Here is a 19,636-nt window from a genome sequence, read left to right as displayed (position 1 = left end):
ATATTACACAGTAAACAACAGTTGCTAAGCGATAAAAAGAAAATGACATACATTCAACTTTCTTTTCCTTTTTTTTTATTTTTTAACAAAATTATTACTGAGACCAGGGAACTTGACATGAGCTGTACAACTTTTTTATTTTTGCATATTTTTTTCAGCCCCTTGAACCAAAGAGCCACAAATATTTATATATTATCACATTCATCACTGCTGTAGAACAATGATGGTGTTTTTTTCAGCACTTGTTTCAGCAGAAAGTTCACATTATGTTCTACATGGAAAGTCATTTCCCTTCATATAGTTATATTAATAGAACAGAATTATCTCTAATGTTTTGCAATTTAGGTCACGTACTAACTCAGTGCATATTTCTGCAAGAGGGTTAAGAGCCATAAATGTTATCTCCTATTTTTTTTTTTACCAGACTGAATTATAATGTCCATATACAATAATCATGGTAGTAATAATAATTTAAAAACTACATTATTATTATTGTCATTATTTTAATCAGATAAGCCACCAGTGGGGTAGTAGGTCTAGCTTACGCAGCAGCTAAAATTGATATTTCCTTTTTTATCTTGACCCTAAGATATTGTCTTCGTTATTGTTATGGAAAGTTGTAGTAAGATCTTAGTGTTTGTTCCTACTTTAGCCTGAGAGACGTGAATTACAGACATTGTGCATAAAGTCAGCATTTTCTGCTCTGTATCGTTGATGGAAACATCATTCTTTAGGGAGGGGAGAAGTTTGCTTCAAACTCAAAAATAGTGTGACCCCCTCACTGGTGGCAAGAGAAGAGTGTATACCTCAGATGATGTAGCACATAATGATAACCAATCTATGAAATATAATTGGTTTATGTCCCCAGTATATCTAATATCCATTTCATAATTATTTGTCATTTATGTGGCACGTGACACACAGAAATAAACCTAATGCCACTTGTTTTAACTGTTATCAACTGACAATAGACTATTATACCCAAATATTATACCAGAATCAGGTTTGTTTCTTCCTATGTGCATGCTTCTTTTTCAACAAAAGGCGAATATTTACCCGAAAAACAGACGGCTATTGTTTATTTGAAGATGACTAACACATACTGTCAATAAAACATACAAATGACAAAAAAAAACTGTACACCTTGACCAAATTTATAAATCAATTTTCTTGATTCTGAAGCCAACAACACACACAGGACTGCCAATAAGAAGAGTCATATCAGGCAGTTTTATCACATATTTAAGAAGGAAAAGCATTGTTGGGCTGCACTGTGTTGGTCTGATATAAGCAGTTTGGTGACTGTGTTTTGGGGAAACTCTTTTCTTGATTTGGACATAACAAGCAGAGGTGGATTCCAGCAATAATAAACACCATAAGAGGGGATTTTTATAATGAAAATTGATTCATAATTCTTGAAATTGTGTGACTGCTACTCATTACTACTGGAGTGTGTGCTCTATATCCAGTGGAGCACAAAGACAGCAGGATGCTGTTGATGAGCTACAGTTCACTCAAGAGCAGTTTAGCAACCTCTGTGCACACAACAGGAGGGTAAAACACCTTCATGTGTAGCAATGTGTCAGTTTGGACAACATCAGATGCTCTTGATTTGGCAGCTTTCTCCACAAGAGTGTTTGTAGCCAAATCTCCTCCGTTTAAATCCACTCTGATGGCAAAGCCAGACATTAGTCTGTGGTTTTTGTGTCACAAATCCGAGCCGGTTGTGTGGCTGTGGATAGATCCCATGGAGATGCTCTGTTTGTCACTCATTGTCTTGATGACTGTTGCAGCAGGAGACTGGAGCACCTTCCGTGAAAGTCTCATTCTGCCGTCTGTTGGGTCCCGTCCAAAGTACTTGACCTGTTAGCATGATATCAAAAAGAGACAAATAAGCCCTGAGCATTAACAGAGGAGATTACTTCAGAGTCTGCAGTTACCAACATTTACCTGAATCTGCTGTCCCACATCTAAACCTAAAGCACTGGGATGCTTGATCTAAAGGAAGATAATGCAAAGAAATTAGTAAATAGTAGTGTAACTGGTAAAATAGCATGGAAACATGAATGCAAGGATGAACACAATGCACAGTTTATTTACTGACCCTTTTGTGGTCCAGTTGTGAGTTGTGAAGCAGAACGGCAGTCATGTTTGGGTAAAGTTTCACCATCACTCCAATATCCCTAAAGACAGCAAAAGAAACATAATAAGCTGTTTGAAGACTAAATATTTGAACTATCTGCAGCTTTATGACATATTTCTCCTCTTATTGAAGACTATTTTACAGTCCACATGGCATTGTGTAAGTTCACCTTATCTCAGTGATGGTAGCAGTGTAGACAGCACCAAACTCTAGCTGCAGCTCTTGCTGCAACACAACACAGAAATATACATTCACACACTTGCAGCATTGAAAAAGCAGAGGCATGTATCTATGTAAAATAAGTGCAGTTTTTACTGAAGGTTTTTATTGAAATGCATTTTTTTATTTGTTCTTGTAGACTCACATCATCTTTGCAGATTTCACTGATGAATTCCTGGGCTTCATGCATGGCTCCAGGAGTTGGAGCAAACACAGAGAAAGTCTCCTCGTCCACCTGATTTATTGTCACACCTTAACAGAAAAAAAATGCACTTTTAACTTTATTTAGTAAAGTCAGTGTACAGAAAGGATAATTGCTCTTCATTTCATGTTCCAGACTGACTTTTTGATTCTCTTAGATATGACTTAAATGCTGCATCGCACCTGTTTGAGCCTGCAGCCTGCGAAGGTTATAGCCTCCTGGACCAACGAAGCGTGCTCGCTTTGAGACAGGCACCCGAACATTTTCTGAAGACAAAACACTCTCACATCAGTTATCACTACATAGCATAACAAGATTTAAGCAAGTATACTTATAAAAGACCAGTCATCATGCCAAGAATGTCAATGCGTTTAGACCTATTGCAATGTTGGCAGTCTGTATCAGTGCATCTTTTACAATATGTAAACATGCACTTCCTTTTTTGTAATAGAAAAATAAATGTACAGGATGTTCCTAAACACAAACTTACCAACTAAAGGTCCATTGTCTTTCCGTGCCTCCCTGGGTTTTGCAAGACATTTGCTCATGATGCCCAAGATCTCCTTCTTTGCCACTGGAACATTAGATTTGTAAATCGCATATTCTATTTTTTGTATTAAGTACTCAATTTCATGGCAATGCTTCAGTCTAGGGTCCACAAATGATGAATGAATCATCATCATTTCCATTCATACATTCAAACATAAAAAAGGATGAATAAATACATGGATTCCTGATGAAATACATTGGTATGGTATGGTATGGTATGATGTATGCCTGAATACATTTAATAATGGTTTTGAAATCATCACGTCTTATTAGGGGCTGAACGGTGGTGCAGGGGTTAGCTCACAACAAGAGGGTTCCTGGTTCGTTTCTCAGCCCAGGGCTTTCTGTGCGGAGTTTGCATGTTCTCCCAGTGCATGCGTGGGTTCTCTCTGGGTACTCAGGCTACCTCCCAATATGCTCGTTTGTTTAATTGGTGACTCTAAATTGGCCACACGTGTGAGAATGAGCGTGCCTAGTTATTTGTCTCTACAGTGCTTAACAAATTTATTTGACCACCACCCAAAGTAAGGTTGATGCCACAGCCACCCTAAACTAACAGCACTGGTGATTACCAAAATCATTTTTTATGTTTCTACAATGGTTAATACACCAACATGAGGAAGCTCTTTAACCAAAATGATATTTTTAATGCTAAAATCTAATTATTATTGTTATCCATGAATTTTCAAATTTACTGATTTACAAAAAACTGAAAAAATAGCAAAGCACATTATTATTTCTTGATTAATATGTGAAATGAAAGTTATTTACTTGCATTCCTGAACAGAAAAATGAGTTTTAGTGGTTGAATGTTATGCTTGATTAATTTCTGACTTCTCAGAGAAGCCCAGTGAGCCAGCTAAAATTTGGGTATAAAAAGGTGAATTCAGTTTGAAATTCCTCATTCCTGTTCAAATGGTAAAACATGGAGAGGTCACTGAAAATGAAAGAGTCCGCATTAAAGCACTTCATGATGCTGGATGGTCTCTGAGACAAATATGACAGGTGGTCTAATAAATTTGTTAAGCACTGTATATGTCAGCCCTTTGATTGACTGGTGTGTGCCCAACCTTGCTCAGTGACAGCTAGAATAGGCTCCAGCCCCCCATGACCCTGAACGGGATAAGTGGTGGAGAATATGGATGTATGGATGTCTTCTGAGTTAGTAATGATGTTCATGATCACTCTAGTATTACTGTCCCTTTAAATGCTGAATTACATATAATGACATCATGAGGTCATTAATCTACTTTGTTGTTCATCAGTTTATTCCATTCAAAGACTAAATAAAACAATTTAATCCAGACATTAAATCTCTAATTTTGAATAAAAAAGGAGCAAAAAGAAGAATTATCTTGTGTAATCTGCTACTCTTTCACAAGACATTAATCAACAAAGCACAAAGACAAACAACATAACTCATGAGGTCACAATGATCTAATCACCATTAATTGGTTTACAAAATCATGCATTATACCATCTATCATTTTGTAATTTTTCCTGCATTAATTTGCTGCTAGTTTGTGGACCCTTAATTAAAATGTTACCAATTTCATTGCCATTTCAGCTCACTGTACCTGTGGCCTGTTGGATTGCCTCCATGACCAACTTCAGAGGAAGACCTGGGATCTTCACATCGGCCTGGAGGTTTATAAAAGTGTGTTAAATATCAACTAAAAGAACTTAAAATAGCTTTTAGAGCATAGCTGTGATATCTGTGTGCTTCAGTCTGGATAGGATAATAAGCCTACATATGTAAAGCATCAAAGATCACTTAAATTCAGCAACATTGCAGTTTGCCATTTTTGCCTGTTTTTTTATTGTCCATTTTAACCATTATCATAGTATTTCCAGACATAACCATTTATAATAAAGATGATTCAACGCTGCCTGGTAGTATCTTAAAATGAACAAAAAACCTAAATATATACACTAATCTCCTTTGTTGGTATTTGACACTATTTATCAATACAGTGAAATGGGACTTGTTTTTCTATGCAAAGGTGTTACATTACTTTGACTTATTTTCCAACTATGGGAGATACCAAAACATTTATGAGACATACAGAAACATAAGACAACAGAAACATCACCTGTAGAGCTGTGATACCCTTGTTTGTGCCAGCTAACTTGAAGTCCATGTCTCCAAGGTAGTCCTCTATTCCCTGTTAACAAAGTAATAAAGTCATATCAAACATTAGTGTCATTAAATGGATGGAAGCGGTGGCTTTTCTGAAATAATTCATTTTATTTTCTTGAATGCACAGTTCTCAGATTTTCTGCAGTAGTGTGATAGAGGGTTTTACACACACAAGCTACAATTACTGTAGTCATTATGTACCAGAATATCTGTTAGTAGTCTGTAGTCCTGGATCTCCGTGGGTTTGTGTGCATTAGCTTTAGAGATGAGACCAATTGCTACGCCTGCCACAGCAGAAGAGATGGGAACACCTGGGAGACACACATTTACCAACATTAACTGTACATAGAAATAACAAAGCTAAAAATACAGCTGCCTCTGTTATCTCTACATTTTAAAACAATGAGTGTTGATTTACTCTGTGTGCAAATTGGGAATGTGTTGGGAAATAGTAATTTGATTTATTGGGCTTGGATATTGTGTTCAAGCTTTAATATTACAACTGACTTCTCCAAATTGAAATCAAACAAAAATATTAAATACACACATAGAAGTAATTTGAAATTACTAGAATGAGTTTGACTTATAACATGTCCTTTATAAACAAACTAATAATTTTCATTAAAGCTCCTTTAGGACCATTACACTGGAGCTCTTCCTGTGCTATCAGAGAACAGAACCCAACTACAAAAATCTAAGTATAAAGAATAGTCACATTGTGACTGCAATATTTTTAAAAGGAGTGCAATAAGTGACCTTATCATTGGTTTACAGGCAGTGCAATACTGACAATCTATGAGTTGCTGAAATCTTATTTGTCTATATTTTCAATCCCATGTGCTGCTGAATGAAGATGATTTTGTATGGTAAAATGCACTACTAAGGAGAAACACCTAACACTGTTGTATAGCTGTGGACTCTCATTCTGATTTTTAGATAGAATTTATTGGGTTATTGAGCTATCTTACTGATAATCAGAAGTCATAATGCTATTGTATGTATTCCTGCATGTATTCATTATAGTTATCATTGTAGTTGCTAATGTTAATATGAGAATGATTGGTCATTATCATACATGGTTGTTCTTGCAAATACCAAACAAACTATCTGAGACAACTATCAATATCAGCCTTACATCGACAACATTATCATTAGGTCACCCCTATTGTAAAGTGTCTTTAAGTTAACCTGACATGCCAGGTAGACTTTTTCATATATCCATTGCAAGGGACAAATTTCACATTCATCTGGTAAACCTTCTATCCAAAGTGTTTGGAAGGACAGGACTTGTCGCAGGTTGCAAATGGCAGAACTTGTTGTTAGATAAAGGTCATGCAGAGGCCAACCAGGAAAAACGCAAAAATATCTTCTCGACCAAGAGAACCTTTCAGTGTGGCACTGTGCTCTTGTTTTAATAAATAAATGTGGCCCAATTCTAAAAAACTGCCACAATACTATAGCTACATCCAAGCTAACTGCTACACTGGCAGCAGCCATTGCTGTCAGCTTCCAGTACAACTAAACTCCACCTGTAGCTACCACCTCATTCTCCTCAAATGATGCTGATTGGTCAGGCCTGTTTTCAGATCTGACACAATCAATTCAGACTGGAGCTTTGCGAAATGGAGTTGCCTGGTGAAAGACATGGAATCTGTCCAATCATTCTTCTTTGCAAGGTTATCTGGAGATAACATTTATTATGAAATCCTGTGGGTGAAATCTGCTCTATAGACAAAGTTTGACATGACCTGACTGCACTGCCATACCTGCATCCATTAAAGCAAGGCTGCCTCCACATGCTGACGCCATGGATGAGGATCCTGATAGGAGAGAGAAAGAAGGGTAAAAACAGCAAAGGAATTCAGATATCTTACATTTCCTCATCTGAGATCTCATGTCAGACAATATTTACATTTCCTGTGTTGATCAAATAGTTTCTGCATTTTATAAACTGTGTCATCACTCTCACCATTTGACTCAAGCACCTCAGCAGTGACCCTGATAGTGAAAGGAAAGTCTTTTGGAATGACTGGTCTCAGGGCTTTCTCAGCCAGAGCCCCTGAAAGAACAACATAACATGAAAAAAACACCAAAACACATTCACACAGATCTTTGTCAATAAGACTCTTGAAAGATACATGTCAAGGATACACATTTTAACACAAACCATGCCCAAGCTCTCTTCTGTTGATGCCCCCAATCTTCCCAATCTCATTGGTTGCATATGGAGGAAACTGGAATTAAGGTTGAATTGTAAAAGTTTAGTGTAAAATCTAAACTATACAAAATATACATTAGAAAATGAGAGAGGGATTTTACTCACTTCGTAATGAAGCATGAAGTTTTTGTCCTTTATGCCACTGTAGACAAGAAAGGGATAAAATTGTTGTTGTGAAAACTTTCAAAACCATTTTTTAGCTTGCGTAGGCCAGTTAGGACACAGCACTATGAAACAACATTCAGATATAGACAGAAAGGTAGACAAAAAAGAGGTTTCATGCTCAAAGGAAAATAATCTAGGACAATCTAATTTGCTAAAAAGTTAAAGGATGTGTTTTCATTTAAAATGAGAGCTCATACCTTAAAGCTGTGGTGATAATATCTGCTTTAACACTTGATTCCAGTGAATCAAATGTGACACTGCACAAAACCTGCGCAAAAGCAAGAACATAAAGAATAAGCTTGCAATTCAAAAAAAGAGCATAAAAGCCATTTTCATAAAAATCTGAATTTAGACCCTTATTTGTTGCAATTCTGCCTTTTCTTTTTTATCCGTGAAACTTGCAGAAACAATCCTAAAAGCACAATGTAATTTTAAATCTGTTTTTTCATAACTTTAATTCTGTTTGATTTTTGTAATTACCTGCCCTAGGACTGATCAAATTTATCTATTGTCCAAATTCCAGCATCAGCGTGTATTGTGGATATGTTAATTAAAGTGAGTTGTCCTAATCCAGTAAACTTCATAAATAGAAAAATTAGAAACAAAAGAGGCCTCACAGTATCTCCACATAATTCATCACAGTCATATTCTTTTTTCTCTAATAGTATGTATTCATGAATGAGCTTTAGAGGTCTTTCTGCCATCCTGTCCCCACCTGTGTTTGTCCTCTCTGGAATACAGCCGAGCCATGTAGAGGTTTAAAAAGGTCTACATCACAAGAAATGTTCCTCAAAGCAGTCAAATCCCTCCCATCACATCTACAGAAAAAACACATTTGTTGAATTAAAAATAAAGGTTAATCAAGGTTAATCAAGTGACATAGGAATACTCATTCAGTTCACCACGGATGCTCCTTACCTCCTATACTCATGAAGGACTAGGTTGCGAAAGATATCTTTGCTCACAACGTTAAACGATTCAATGATTTCAAATGGCTCAGCTTGTGGAAATTTCTCTGCACATAAAAGGTATCAAGTGACACAGTTCAGCTGACAGAGCAAAACAGATTATGTACATAGTCTCTATCTGAATCTATTATTGTGTGAACCACTAATTTATTTTAAAATTAGTTCCAAAGAACAAAAACTGAACAAGATCTACCTTTAAGGCTCTCTTCAGTTTCTAGTCGAACTTTGTTGATAGCTTCATCTCTTGAAATCTAGGACAAAAACGCAATGAGATTATTAATCTTGCTTATCTGTAGGTGACGCAATCTTCTGAAATCCACAGACATTGCCATTTCACAGAGGGGAGAATATCAGTGGTTATCCCCTCTGTGTTGGCACAGAAAATGCCTTCTATTACAAGTTTACGTGGTCATTTTAAATCCATCTTTCTTAGAATCAAACAAGAAAACTTCAAATCAATATTTGGTGGACACACCAATTTTTACCTTATCGTGGGTGTAGTCAGTGAAAACAGCATAGATCTGCTCAGAAGCTAACCTGCAAGCAAGAAGAGGAAAAACTGATTATTACTACATGCTAAAAAAATTAAAACATATATTTTCATGACTATTTTTATTGATGATTTAAACCCAAACCATGTTAATTAGGGCTTCTAGTACATATCTCATAATCATTCTACTTTATATAACTCCTAAACTATGAAAAATGGTTTCATAACCGGACTTACTGTCGAACATATTCCACCATGTCAGCCGGGGCACAAAAAAGTTTGGCTGGGGTACGCTTGGTGACCTTCTGTTCTCGCACCAGCTGCTGAATGCCCAGAATGATCTGCTGGGTTTGTTTGACTCCCATCTTCACTGCCTGACAGAAGTCCTGCTGCAGGATGTTCTCAGCTGACGCCTCAATCATCACTAACAGATATACAAGAACATCAAAGAAGTTTTTTAGAGTCAGTAAATAGACAGGAGGAATCAAGATTAGTTATTAACCTGGGAAACGATGCCTAAGGTTTTAGATGCTTACAACAGTTATATTGAAACTTTGATGGCTTTCTGCTATCTAGCTCATCATTTCAAACATCATGACTAAAGTATAAGAAACTATCATAAGGAAATTAGAAGCATCTTCTAGTCATTAAAAATGTCATGAATTTCATTTGGCCATTATTGCATGAACTTACTGCCCATAAATGTGGCTGGCATCACATTTGTATAATTAGCACTGGATTTCAAACTGTGACTTTTCCATAACATTCTAAACAAGTGCTTATATATATTATTTTCATATTTACACACAGCTTCTTAAACATATTACACTAATTTCTAAAATGTAGATTAATAACCTAATGATGTATACCACTAATTAAGTAGAAGTTATTTTGTTTCATCTACATCTTTATACAAGGATGAGGATTTGAAACCCCAAGGCTTCTACATTGTAATATTTGTATATTCAGATGTAACAACTAAAAAAAATCCCGAGTCTTGGGATTACAGCAAACTTATAACCAATTTCATGAAGAAGTCACAACTTGTATAATTTGACATTTTACTGCATTACCAACCACATTACATTTGTTTTGCTGAATTTCTATTTTTAGTCAATGAACATCCAAGTTTCTTAGGTTGGCTAACTTACCCACTTGACTGCTTGGGGCTCCAGCAACAATCAGGTTCAGACTACTAGACTGCATCTCTGCCCTGGTGGGATTTACCACAAGCTCCCCATCGACCATACCCACACGCACAGCTCCTGAAAAAAGGAGTCCCAGGCTACAATTAAACCCACCAGCAAGCATATAGCAGATAATAATCTGAACATAAGTATCATAACCAGGATTAAAAGTCAGCATGAATAAAAAGGCCTTAATTTGATTTTACCTATAGGTCCATTCCAGGGGATGTCAGAAAGGGCCAGAGCAGCGGACGCTTTAGAGAACAGAAATCTTGTTTCAGCTTAAGATCAAAATTGCTATACATGATGAAAAAAAGACACTGTTGGGCATGAACTAACCTGCATTTATAGCCAGCACATCTGGATCATTGACACCATCAACTGCTAGAAGGTTACAAAGGACCTTGCACAAAAAAATAATAATAGACTAACATCAACACCATCTTTCTTCATAAAGAAACAGAGGAAAAACACTGCAGTAAAACAGTGATAACAATTCCAGTATGAACTGACCTGAGTGTCATAGAAGTATCCAGGAGGGAACAGCGGCCTTATCGACCTGTCTGTGAAACAATGACATGAGAAACTGTTACTGAAAGCACTCAAGTAAACAACATACACAGTGTTGCATCAGTTACTAGACCTTGTACACCGAATGCACAATAACATCCCCTCTTTGTGTGAGCTCACCTATTAGTCTGCTGGTGAGGATTTCGTTGTCTGTGGTGCCAAGCTCTCGTCTCAGATAGTTTGTGGGGATTCGACCTGCAGCAGCTGCTTTCTGTCTGTAATCCACCTGTAAGAGTGAGCACCTGTACTCAAGATAACCTGGAAATATGCAGCCCTAACGCTGTTCTGTTGGGTATGACTCACAAGGTCATTAAATGACAAAGATGCAACAAGAAAAATACATCTGAATGGGACTAGTCATAATGTGAAGAATGAATAATTACAGATTTTTTTTTTTACAATTACAGTCATTAAACAAAAAAATGTGTTTTTTCTGTTATGTTAAAAAGGCATACCACAAGAGGCATGAACTGTGATGAAGTAGCTTTTGTCTTGCTCACAGCAGTCACCATTACAGAGGTCTCTCCCAGCTTCAAAGAGAGAAAAGGACAGAATATGTTTGCAATAGTATCTTATAAAATCCCTCATTTGAATACCAAAGACTGGGTAAAAAGTCAGCAGGGGAGATCAAAAACGGATTAAATTTTCAATTACACAAGCTTCATTTTACCAAGGATGTATTGTCACTTAAGAACAATATAAACAAAGATAATAATAATACTAGTTTGTGTTATAATCTGCATTATTACCTGTCTTTCTATATAGAATGGGTAAAAAAAAGTGAATGGTTTGTATTTTTTCATCTGTGTGTAGTCCAACACAATAAAAAAGGGACCAGGGCTTTCTATGTATGGACTTTAAAGGGGTTTTATAAATAAGGGGTACACTGCAGAATAAAATCTGTAAACTTAGAAAAGTCCTTCCAAAAGTCCTTGATATAGCTTGTATAAATACATTTATTGACTTTAAATATTAGACTGTTATCTGCTCATGCTTTATATAAATGGAATACTTAGAGTCAAACCATGTAAAGAACAAACAGGCACAACATGGCAAAAACGAATCAGTAGGACCCTGTTGCTTAAGCATCCTTATTGAAATTGTTGTTAACTTTTCAGTACCTTTACTACAGCAGATCCATCAGCAAATCTAGCAAACTTCCCTGAGGAGATCTGAAGTTTCCTGTGAAATCATAAAGAAAAACATGGAAATGTCTGAGCTGTTTAACTGATGTCATTTTTTTACATAATGATACTCTGTGTTGGATATATCCCCGCATAAAAGTTACCGGTTTGGGGTGTGATGCAGAGCTACACATATAAGAATCAGAACTCAGACGCTATGTTTACATTTAAGTAGCAAACACAGACACCAGACTGGGGTTAAAACAACATTCATTTCTGGGTAATTGAAAGTGAATGAGAACTGGGAAAGTCAACTCACTTTTCCCCAAGGTCCACCACCAGGCTGCGTGGTGCAGAGTGGCTGCTGTAAACACTCTGGTGACATAGACGGACATGAAGGCGGGCAAATGAATGCCCCAGTCGGAGCAAATACCTCATATCTAAAAACTACGAAAACAAAACAAGAAACGGTAAGGTATGGGAGTTTACGGCGCTGATATGCGCGTGGGGGCTTCCATGACAGTTGGTAGCAAGTACGGATTGACGTTGCAACTGCGCGGCATCTGATTGGACCCACTGAGTAGATGTGTAACATGAAATAGGTCCGTTCATACCTATGCGCAATAGTTCCACTTCGGCGGTCTGTTAATTTGGGGGATGTTGCCTCTTTTTATTGTTATTTGAAGTATTATTTTACTAGAAGCGGGGTTCAGGCTGCCTTATTTCGTTCATCATCAAAAAAAATGTTTTAAGAGAATGCTAACAAGCCCAAAATGAAGAGGTTCCCCAAAAATAGCATTATTATTCACTATTATCATCATCCATATTATAATAACTAACTCTCTCTGGACTACATGTTAAATGGTGGTAAGGTTTAACTTTATTTTCATTTCATCTTCACCTTAATGTCGTCTTTAATGTCTGGTGTGGATGAACACCACACGTTGGATGTTAGTGTCATTTCCCTGGTATCTTTTTGGGGATAAGAAGACAGAAAACAGATATTGCGATTCACAATTAATGTTACATGTTACACATTTACCCCAAGGGCTACCTACCAGTAGTCCAAGCTTGTTTTTAATTGCAAAAAAAACGTGCAGGTATTTTGGCATTGGAACGGAGTAAACATCTTCAACAAAAAGGCACAGTAGTGATAAAATACTGTCATGGAAAATTAAATGCCCAAACTTTTCAGCATGTAGACGAGTTAACAGCAAAGTCAAAACAACGTCAGAGCATCACCGCTAGGTGTCAGGCTTGCATCATAAAGGTCATACCTTGGTTCGGCCAATGTTGTATTTGAATGAAGAAGTTCACTTTGATTATGCACACGTCTATGTACAGTTAAAAATGCTGGAGAAAAATACCTTAGAAATTAAGTTTATTTTGGACTTTTACCCCCACCGGTCTGTTTTCCATTTGATTAACCTCTACACACTTTTCATGTACTGTACGCTGTATAGACAAATGTATTTGGCTGCCTGACCATTGCACCAACAGGGATTGTGATGACATTGCATTCAACTACATGTACTTTAATAGGGAGTTGGTCCATCAGGCTTTCCATGAGATCGGGGTGTTTCTGTGGAAATTTAGAGCCTGATAATTCTGTTGAGCATGTATGAGGTCAGGCACTGATGTTTGTCAAGAAGGCTTTCTCACAATCTCTGTTCCAGTTCATCACAAAGGTGTTGATGGGGTTGAGTTGCAGTTGTTCCTAAATGCTCCCACTTTCTTATCTGGCTTAGTTGACTGTGGAATATCCAGCAGGGATGACATTTCATGAGCCATCTGATTGCAAAGGAAGCATCCATCACAGTAGCACGCTTGAAGTCACTGAGCTCTTCAGAGGGACTGACTTTGAATCACAAATGTTGGTAAATGGAGACTGCATGACTAGGTGCTTGATTTACACCTGCGGCAATGGGTGTGATTGAAACACCCAAATTCAGTTATTAACAGGTGTGGTCAAATACTTTTGTCCATATAGTGTATATTATTCATGATGTTTACAGCTTCAAAAAGAAAACAGTGTATCTGTGCATTTTTTTACATTATCAACAGACCCTTCTTCCCCAGCCAGCTATTTCAATTGTTATACGATTGAAACTGCATGTATTCCAACAGCCTGTTTGTTTGTGTCAGTACATCAGACAGTCTGTAAGTGGGTGACCTTGCTTCCTCAGTCTGAGAGTAAGCTTTCCATCCAGAGAGCCCTCCTGTCAGCCAGTGAGCCAACTCACTAACAGTCAGGCTGCCATGGTTGTTATGGCAACAGATGAGCATTAACACCACCTCTAGCACTCTGGATTACTTTTGCACATGTACATACTTACACATCCACACAAACACACAAGTGCACACAGAATCACACTGACACACTCCTGTTAATTGCAGGGAGGAATAGCAGGGCTTCACATGAGCTAACACACACTGAATAAGAAACACAAGCACTAGGCTACACATTGCTATTATTACAGAGGTTTCTAGCTGTATAATCGTGTTTCCATGGCTCCAGGACACACTGAGATCTCATTATTACCAAACAGAGCCGGGGTCTATTAGTGCATAATGGACCAGTCAGTGTTTTGAGGTAGACTACAAGGATCATCAACAGCTCAGTGGAGAATGCTGTGTTAGTTTGTGTTTGGCTTTTTAGGGAATATTCTTGTTAATCAACAAACATTGACATCTATAGGTTTTATGCAAAAAGTCAATCTACATATCAGTCCATTGTGAAACCATCGTCTACTCAACCATTACAGATATCTCTGATAATTGAAATTAATTGCAAATACACAAGACCTCCATGTTATTTTATTAATAACCTGTTGATGTTAATGGTTGTCCACTGCTTTCGTCAGTGTTTTTTCCTTGTCACTTTTTTTTAGCCTAAGTTTAGGAACAGTGCCAAAGATAAATTTGTTGCGTGTTTGTGCATGTTGTTTTCATGCTGCAGTGTTTCAGGAGGTGACAAAAGTAAAGCCTGCATGAGTGCAGCACTGATCTCTATTGCACACACATGAACACACACATACAACCAGATTTAGTGGGATTTTCAGCAGGGGTTAGCCTCTTTTTTGGCTCCTTGGCAACCAGACATGACTGTGTCTTTAAAGGGAGATTATCTGTCATCCTAAACGTCCAGTAACAGCTCTGCTGAGCAGACCTTTTATACCAGTAGAAAACCTGCAACAAATGGAGTTATTTCAAGTAGTTTTTGCAAAAATGTTTATGAATTTAGTATCAACAGAGAATCTCATCATCCTTCTTTGTGGTTAAAAGACTATGAAGAAAACTACAAGTAATTTGATCAATCATCCTCCGGCGAATATTGACATGCAAAAGGGTACCCGCACGTAGACGGCTCATAATGACTTGAATTACAAGATATTTTTTCTCTTACAAGCAGGGTAATTACATTTAGGTACGTGGCTGGGTTTATCAATATTAATGGGATGGCATCCCATTCTTAAACCAGCATTTGTTGCTAGTCAGTCAGTGTGGTTGTGTTGGTCACTCTGGCATGAACAGCACATCCAAGCTGATCCCACAAGGGTTGAGGTCAGGACTGCTAGCAGGCCTTTCAATTCTCTCTGCTCCAACATTCTGGAGGTAGTCTCTGATAAATCCAACTCTGTGGGGGTGTGGGTTGACATCTTGGAGGATAGAGTTCAGTCCCAGACTGTGGAGATATGGGATTTCCACTGGTTGCAGAATCTCATCTCCATCTCTCTCCACATTGAGATTGCCTCCAGTGATGACAAGCCTCATTTTTCCAGTGAGGGGCACCATCATACCTCCACCAAAGATGTTACTCAGTATTTAAAAGAGAAATAAACAGGCTTTCCAACACTGTAAGATTTGATTTCCCAGACACATTGTTACAACAAAGAAATAATATACCAAACACAAATTTCCTTACTTTCTGTGCTAGTTTTAGAAAAGAATCTCTCCATGCTTTGACAAAAGGTGAGCACTTTCAGTACAAGGCTACTCTAATATTTTTACGGTACTAAATTAATATGATGATTCTTTGTGTGGAGACTATATCGAACGAAATTCAAGATGAGGGGTTTACCATCTAAGCCTGCATTATATATGCTCAGAATCAAGCTGATATAGAGCTAATCAATCAAATCAGAGTACAAGTCCTCATAATATCTGCGTCAAATGCAATGAGTTGACCTTTCTATGTCCCCCTATGATCTGTTTCCTGAAACACAGTGATTAAAGTTTGTTTCATTAAAACTCAGACCCCTGCACTCCCAAATATTGACCCCCTGCAGGGTTGTTGAGCTAAAAGCCTCTCAGACAGGGGCCTGATAAAGTGATTTAAAGTCCTTGGGCCTGGAGTGCAAAGACCTGATTACTTTTTTGGTCTCAAGGCTTGAATCCAGAGAAGCCATTAAGACTCATCTTGAGAATCTCTGATCCTATCCCTCAGCAGTCTTGATAAAGCAATGGAAGAAAACAACAGATCTAGAGAAACCCTGAAATGTGATGCAGAAATATGACAAGCCTTGATAATGAAATAAATAAAAGAATTGGGTTATGTAACCGAAAATGAGTCTTAAGTTTGCTGGCAATGTTTTTTTTTTTTAAATCTCTATTGTATCTTGGCATTTAAAAGGAAGTGAATGGAGTTGAATTAAACTGCTTTTAAAAAGAAATGAATGTGGTGTTTTTCTTTGCATCATACAGCAAATATTCTGTATGTTTATATTTAATGAAAGCATTTGAATCACACACTCATCTATTTATTGTTTTGTAATGTAACTAATGAAGCTTTGACCACACCGTTGAGGCCTCAATCATTCAAAGAAGATAATTGAATTGATTTCCCATAGCAGCACCACAGGGCAGAGCCAGACTAAGACAGAGTGGACGGTCTGAGTGACCTCCAATGTGATGACAGAGGTCAAACCTTTAAATCCCTGACGATCTGAGGAGGCAGATTTAATGTATGGCAATCTATGTGGAGGGTGTGTTGTTTTTCTGCTCATGAAAATATGTTTATAGGTGTCATATTCTGGATTTAAGTACACATGTGGGATAAATTTACTATGGGGAAATTCACCTAACCATATAATTAGCAGTCAACAAAGGAGATATTTCCAACTTTTTCAGCAATGGATTGCAAAACAGTTGAAGCAAAGTAATTCTACATCTACTGACCATTACAAAATAATGATGCATTGTAAAATAATGATATTTTTTTTGTTTATCCTTAACATACTGTTGAGCAAGGCCTTGGCTAGTGTGACAAAACACCAGGGTGTTGCCAGGATGTCTGGGTCCCATGAAGAAATGTCACATTGTTGCCCCTCTGTCTCAGTCAGCCCTGCAACATTGTTATAACCACACATCCATAACACAAATGATGTATTAGAAGCATTGAATTCAGGTTGAATAAGGCAAGATTTCCTCCTTCATGAATTTACAATAGTGGGTGTATAATATTTCACACTGTCTATTGCATAAAAATGCTGAAAGCAATTTCATGCAAGTGTTGCTGTTGTATTTATGCAATTTAGACAGTGTGCAGGTGTTTGCCTACAATTTTGGTAATTAAAAACAAGAAATTACCCAATAAAGGTTGTCAATATCATTAGCACTATGACTTTTGTAGTTTTGGTCAAAAAATATGAGTATTATCTCTTTTGTCCTCCCTGTTCTAGTGATCAGCTGATTATGGGTGTTTGCATTTACCTATCAAAACAGCCATTTCTAGACACAATTTTTATGGACAATCATCTTGCTGCTGCCAAACTTTATATTGAATCTCCTCTTCATTGCTGGCAGTTTTTCTATGGCCTCCACAGTCAACATCTGTCCAGATCTTCAGTGTCCAGGTCCTACTTTTCCAGTGCAACTGTTGACTGCCAGGACTTGATCATCAATGCTCCAAGTTCAGCTCTTCTGATGGCCAACCTGCATCATGTCCTGTGTGCTTTTTTTCATCACCACCAACACTGTCTAGACTCTACAAGGGGGTGTCTTATCCTGCTAGGCCTCACCAACCTTTTGACATACAAGGACATCTCAGTGAAGTCTAATCAACAAAGATGTTGCACATTTCTAATTCCTTCCTGAAAGTGAACTACTAATAATGGTTAACTAAAACTGAAGTCGTTCTCAAGTGATTTTACTCTACTCTAGAATAACAACAACTTTCTAAACAACTTATCAAACTAAATTTAGTACAAAAAGTAAAGAAATGTGTGTTTGATAGATTATTTCTTTGTTGTAAAGATACTTCTTGGCAATAAATCTTATACTGTTGGAAAGCCTGTTTATTTCCCTTTTAAGTGTTGCCACATTTCTAAGGAACATGCGAACATGCATGTGTGGGATGAGCAGCAGAGCTGAGTATGTGGGTTGTACCCATGAAAATTTTGCCAATCTTCTTCCTCTTCTTCTTTCTTAGAGCTTAATCAGTCACCTGATTGTCAGCACCTGCGAGCATGGGCCCTGCTACAGTGTCTGCTCCAAGAATTGTCATGCCACGTTTGACTGATCTGGATAGGGCCCATGCAATAGGGCAACTTCAGGCTGGTTTTCTGCAAAACCAAGTTGCAGCATTATTTGGAGTGGGCCGTATTACCATCTCCAAACTGAAGGCCAAGTTCCATATAACAGGGATGTCTTGTTTCTCCAGATTTCGATCATCAAATCCACCAAACAACAAAAATCAATGGCAGAATAACCTGTTTCGGGTTGGCAGAGAAAATTTGGCAAATTTTCACGTGTGCAACCCACATACTCAGCTCTGCTGCTCATCCCACAAATGCATGTTCCTTACAAATGTGGCTCCATTTAAAAGGGAAATAAACAGGCTTTCCAACAGTATAAAATTTATGACCAAGACACACTGTTACAGCAAAGAAATAACCTACCAAACACTAATGTCCTTACTTTTTGTGCTAGGTTTATGCATCTTATGGCTCAGAATCGCCTTTATCTAACGGGTTTTTACACTACTTTCTCTTTTTTTCCAGAATAAAGAAATAGTTCAGAAGCATGTCTGTTTGTTGAACCAGTGCAACTGTTACTAGGAGTGTTATGACTGAGAAAAAAATCCAAAGACTCCTGCTTGGTTTTGACCTGTGCATGTTGTCTGTTATATGTATTACCAAGAATGAGGTACATACATTTTTCTCACCCACAAATACTTTGCTATAATACAATTCATGTCATCTGATTATTTGGGATTATCACTATGAGTGACTTTAAGAAGTGAAAATGGTATTTGCTTGAACAAATGTGTCAAGCATTAGTCAGACCATGCTGCATTCAAGGCCACAGTACAGCTCCAAAGGAAAATGTTTGTGGTCACTTGTAAATTCCAGTGAAATAACTAACAGGAAGCTGCATTCATACTATGAAGTTGAAGAAAATATAAGAAGCAAAGAGCTGAAAAAATATATATAAAGCTGTTGAAAGAAGGAATTTGTTTGTTTCCGCTGAGGAATTCTGAGAAAGAGGGAGTAGAATTTTTAACCCTGAGCTAGATTAAGGACACATTTCAATGTGTTTCCAAGTGTATGCTGGTTCTGTCGAGTTTGAGCCAAAAGAGGCGGGTGGTGGGCGTCCTCTGGAAAGGTTTGCGTGCTTTCATAGCCGAGTGTGTATGAGTGAGGAATGCTGCTTGAATCACT

The 19,636-nt window shown here is 37.5% G+C and overlaps 1 protein-coding gene across 1 annotated transcript; it reads right to left on the bottom strand.

Moving 5' to 3' along the window:
* Nucleotides 1-136: 136 nt before the first annotated feature.
* On the bottom strand, nucleotides 137-12,496 carry LOC121511585 (polyribonucleotide nucleotidyltransferase 1, mitochondrial). Its single transcript, XM_041790354.1, has 28 exons — nucleotides 12,295-12,496; nucleotides 11,973-12,033; nucleotides 11,307-11,381; nucleotides 10,972-11,077; nucleotides 10,795-10,844; nucleotides 10,621-10,684; nucleotides 10,488-10,535; nucleotides 10,246-10,359; nucleotides 9,332-9,518; nucleotides 9,090-9,141; nucleotides 8,798-8,855; nucleotides 8,555-8,651; nucleotides 8,352-8,454; nucleotides 7,834-7,904; nucleotides 7,577-7,613; nucleotides 7,421-7,487; nucleotides 7,223-7,312; nucleotides 7,020-7,073; nucleotides 5,455-5,564; nucleotides 5,207-5,278; nucleotides 4,691-4,754; nucleotides 3,055-3,138; nucleotides 2,747-2,830; nucleotides 2,508-2,614; nucleotides 2,313-2,368; nucleotides 2,105-2,183; nucleotides 1,951-1,998; nucleotides 137-1,863 (listed from the first exon to the last, which is right to left on the bottom strand). The coding sequence occupies exons 1-28, from the start codon at nucleotides 12,411-12,413 to the stop codon at nucleotides 1,708-1,710; spliced, it is 2,313 nt and encodes a 770-aa protein (XP_041646288.1). The 5' UTR covers nucleotides 12,414-12,496; the 3' UTR covers nucleotides 137-1,707.
* Nucleotides 12,497-19,636: the final 7,140 nt, after the last annotated feature.

Source organism: Cheilinus undulatus, linkage group 6 (genome assembly GCF_018320785.1).
Source record: "Cheilinus undulatus linkage group 6, ASM1832078v1, whole genome shotgun sequence".
In the NCBI taxonomy this organism is placed as follows: domain Eukaryota; kingdom Metazoa; phylum Chordata; class Actinopteri; order Labriformes; family Labridae; genus Cheilinus; species Cheilinus undulatus.
Note: the sequence above shows the minus strand (reverse complement) of the source record. Positions and strands in the feature narration are given on the sequence as shown.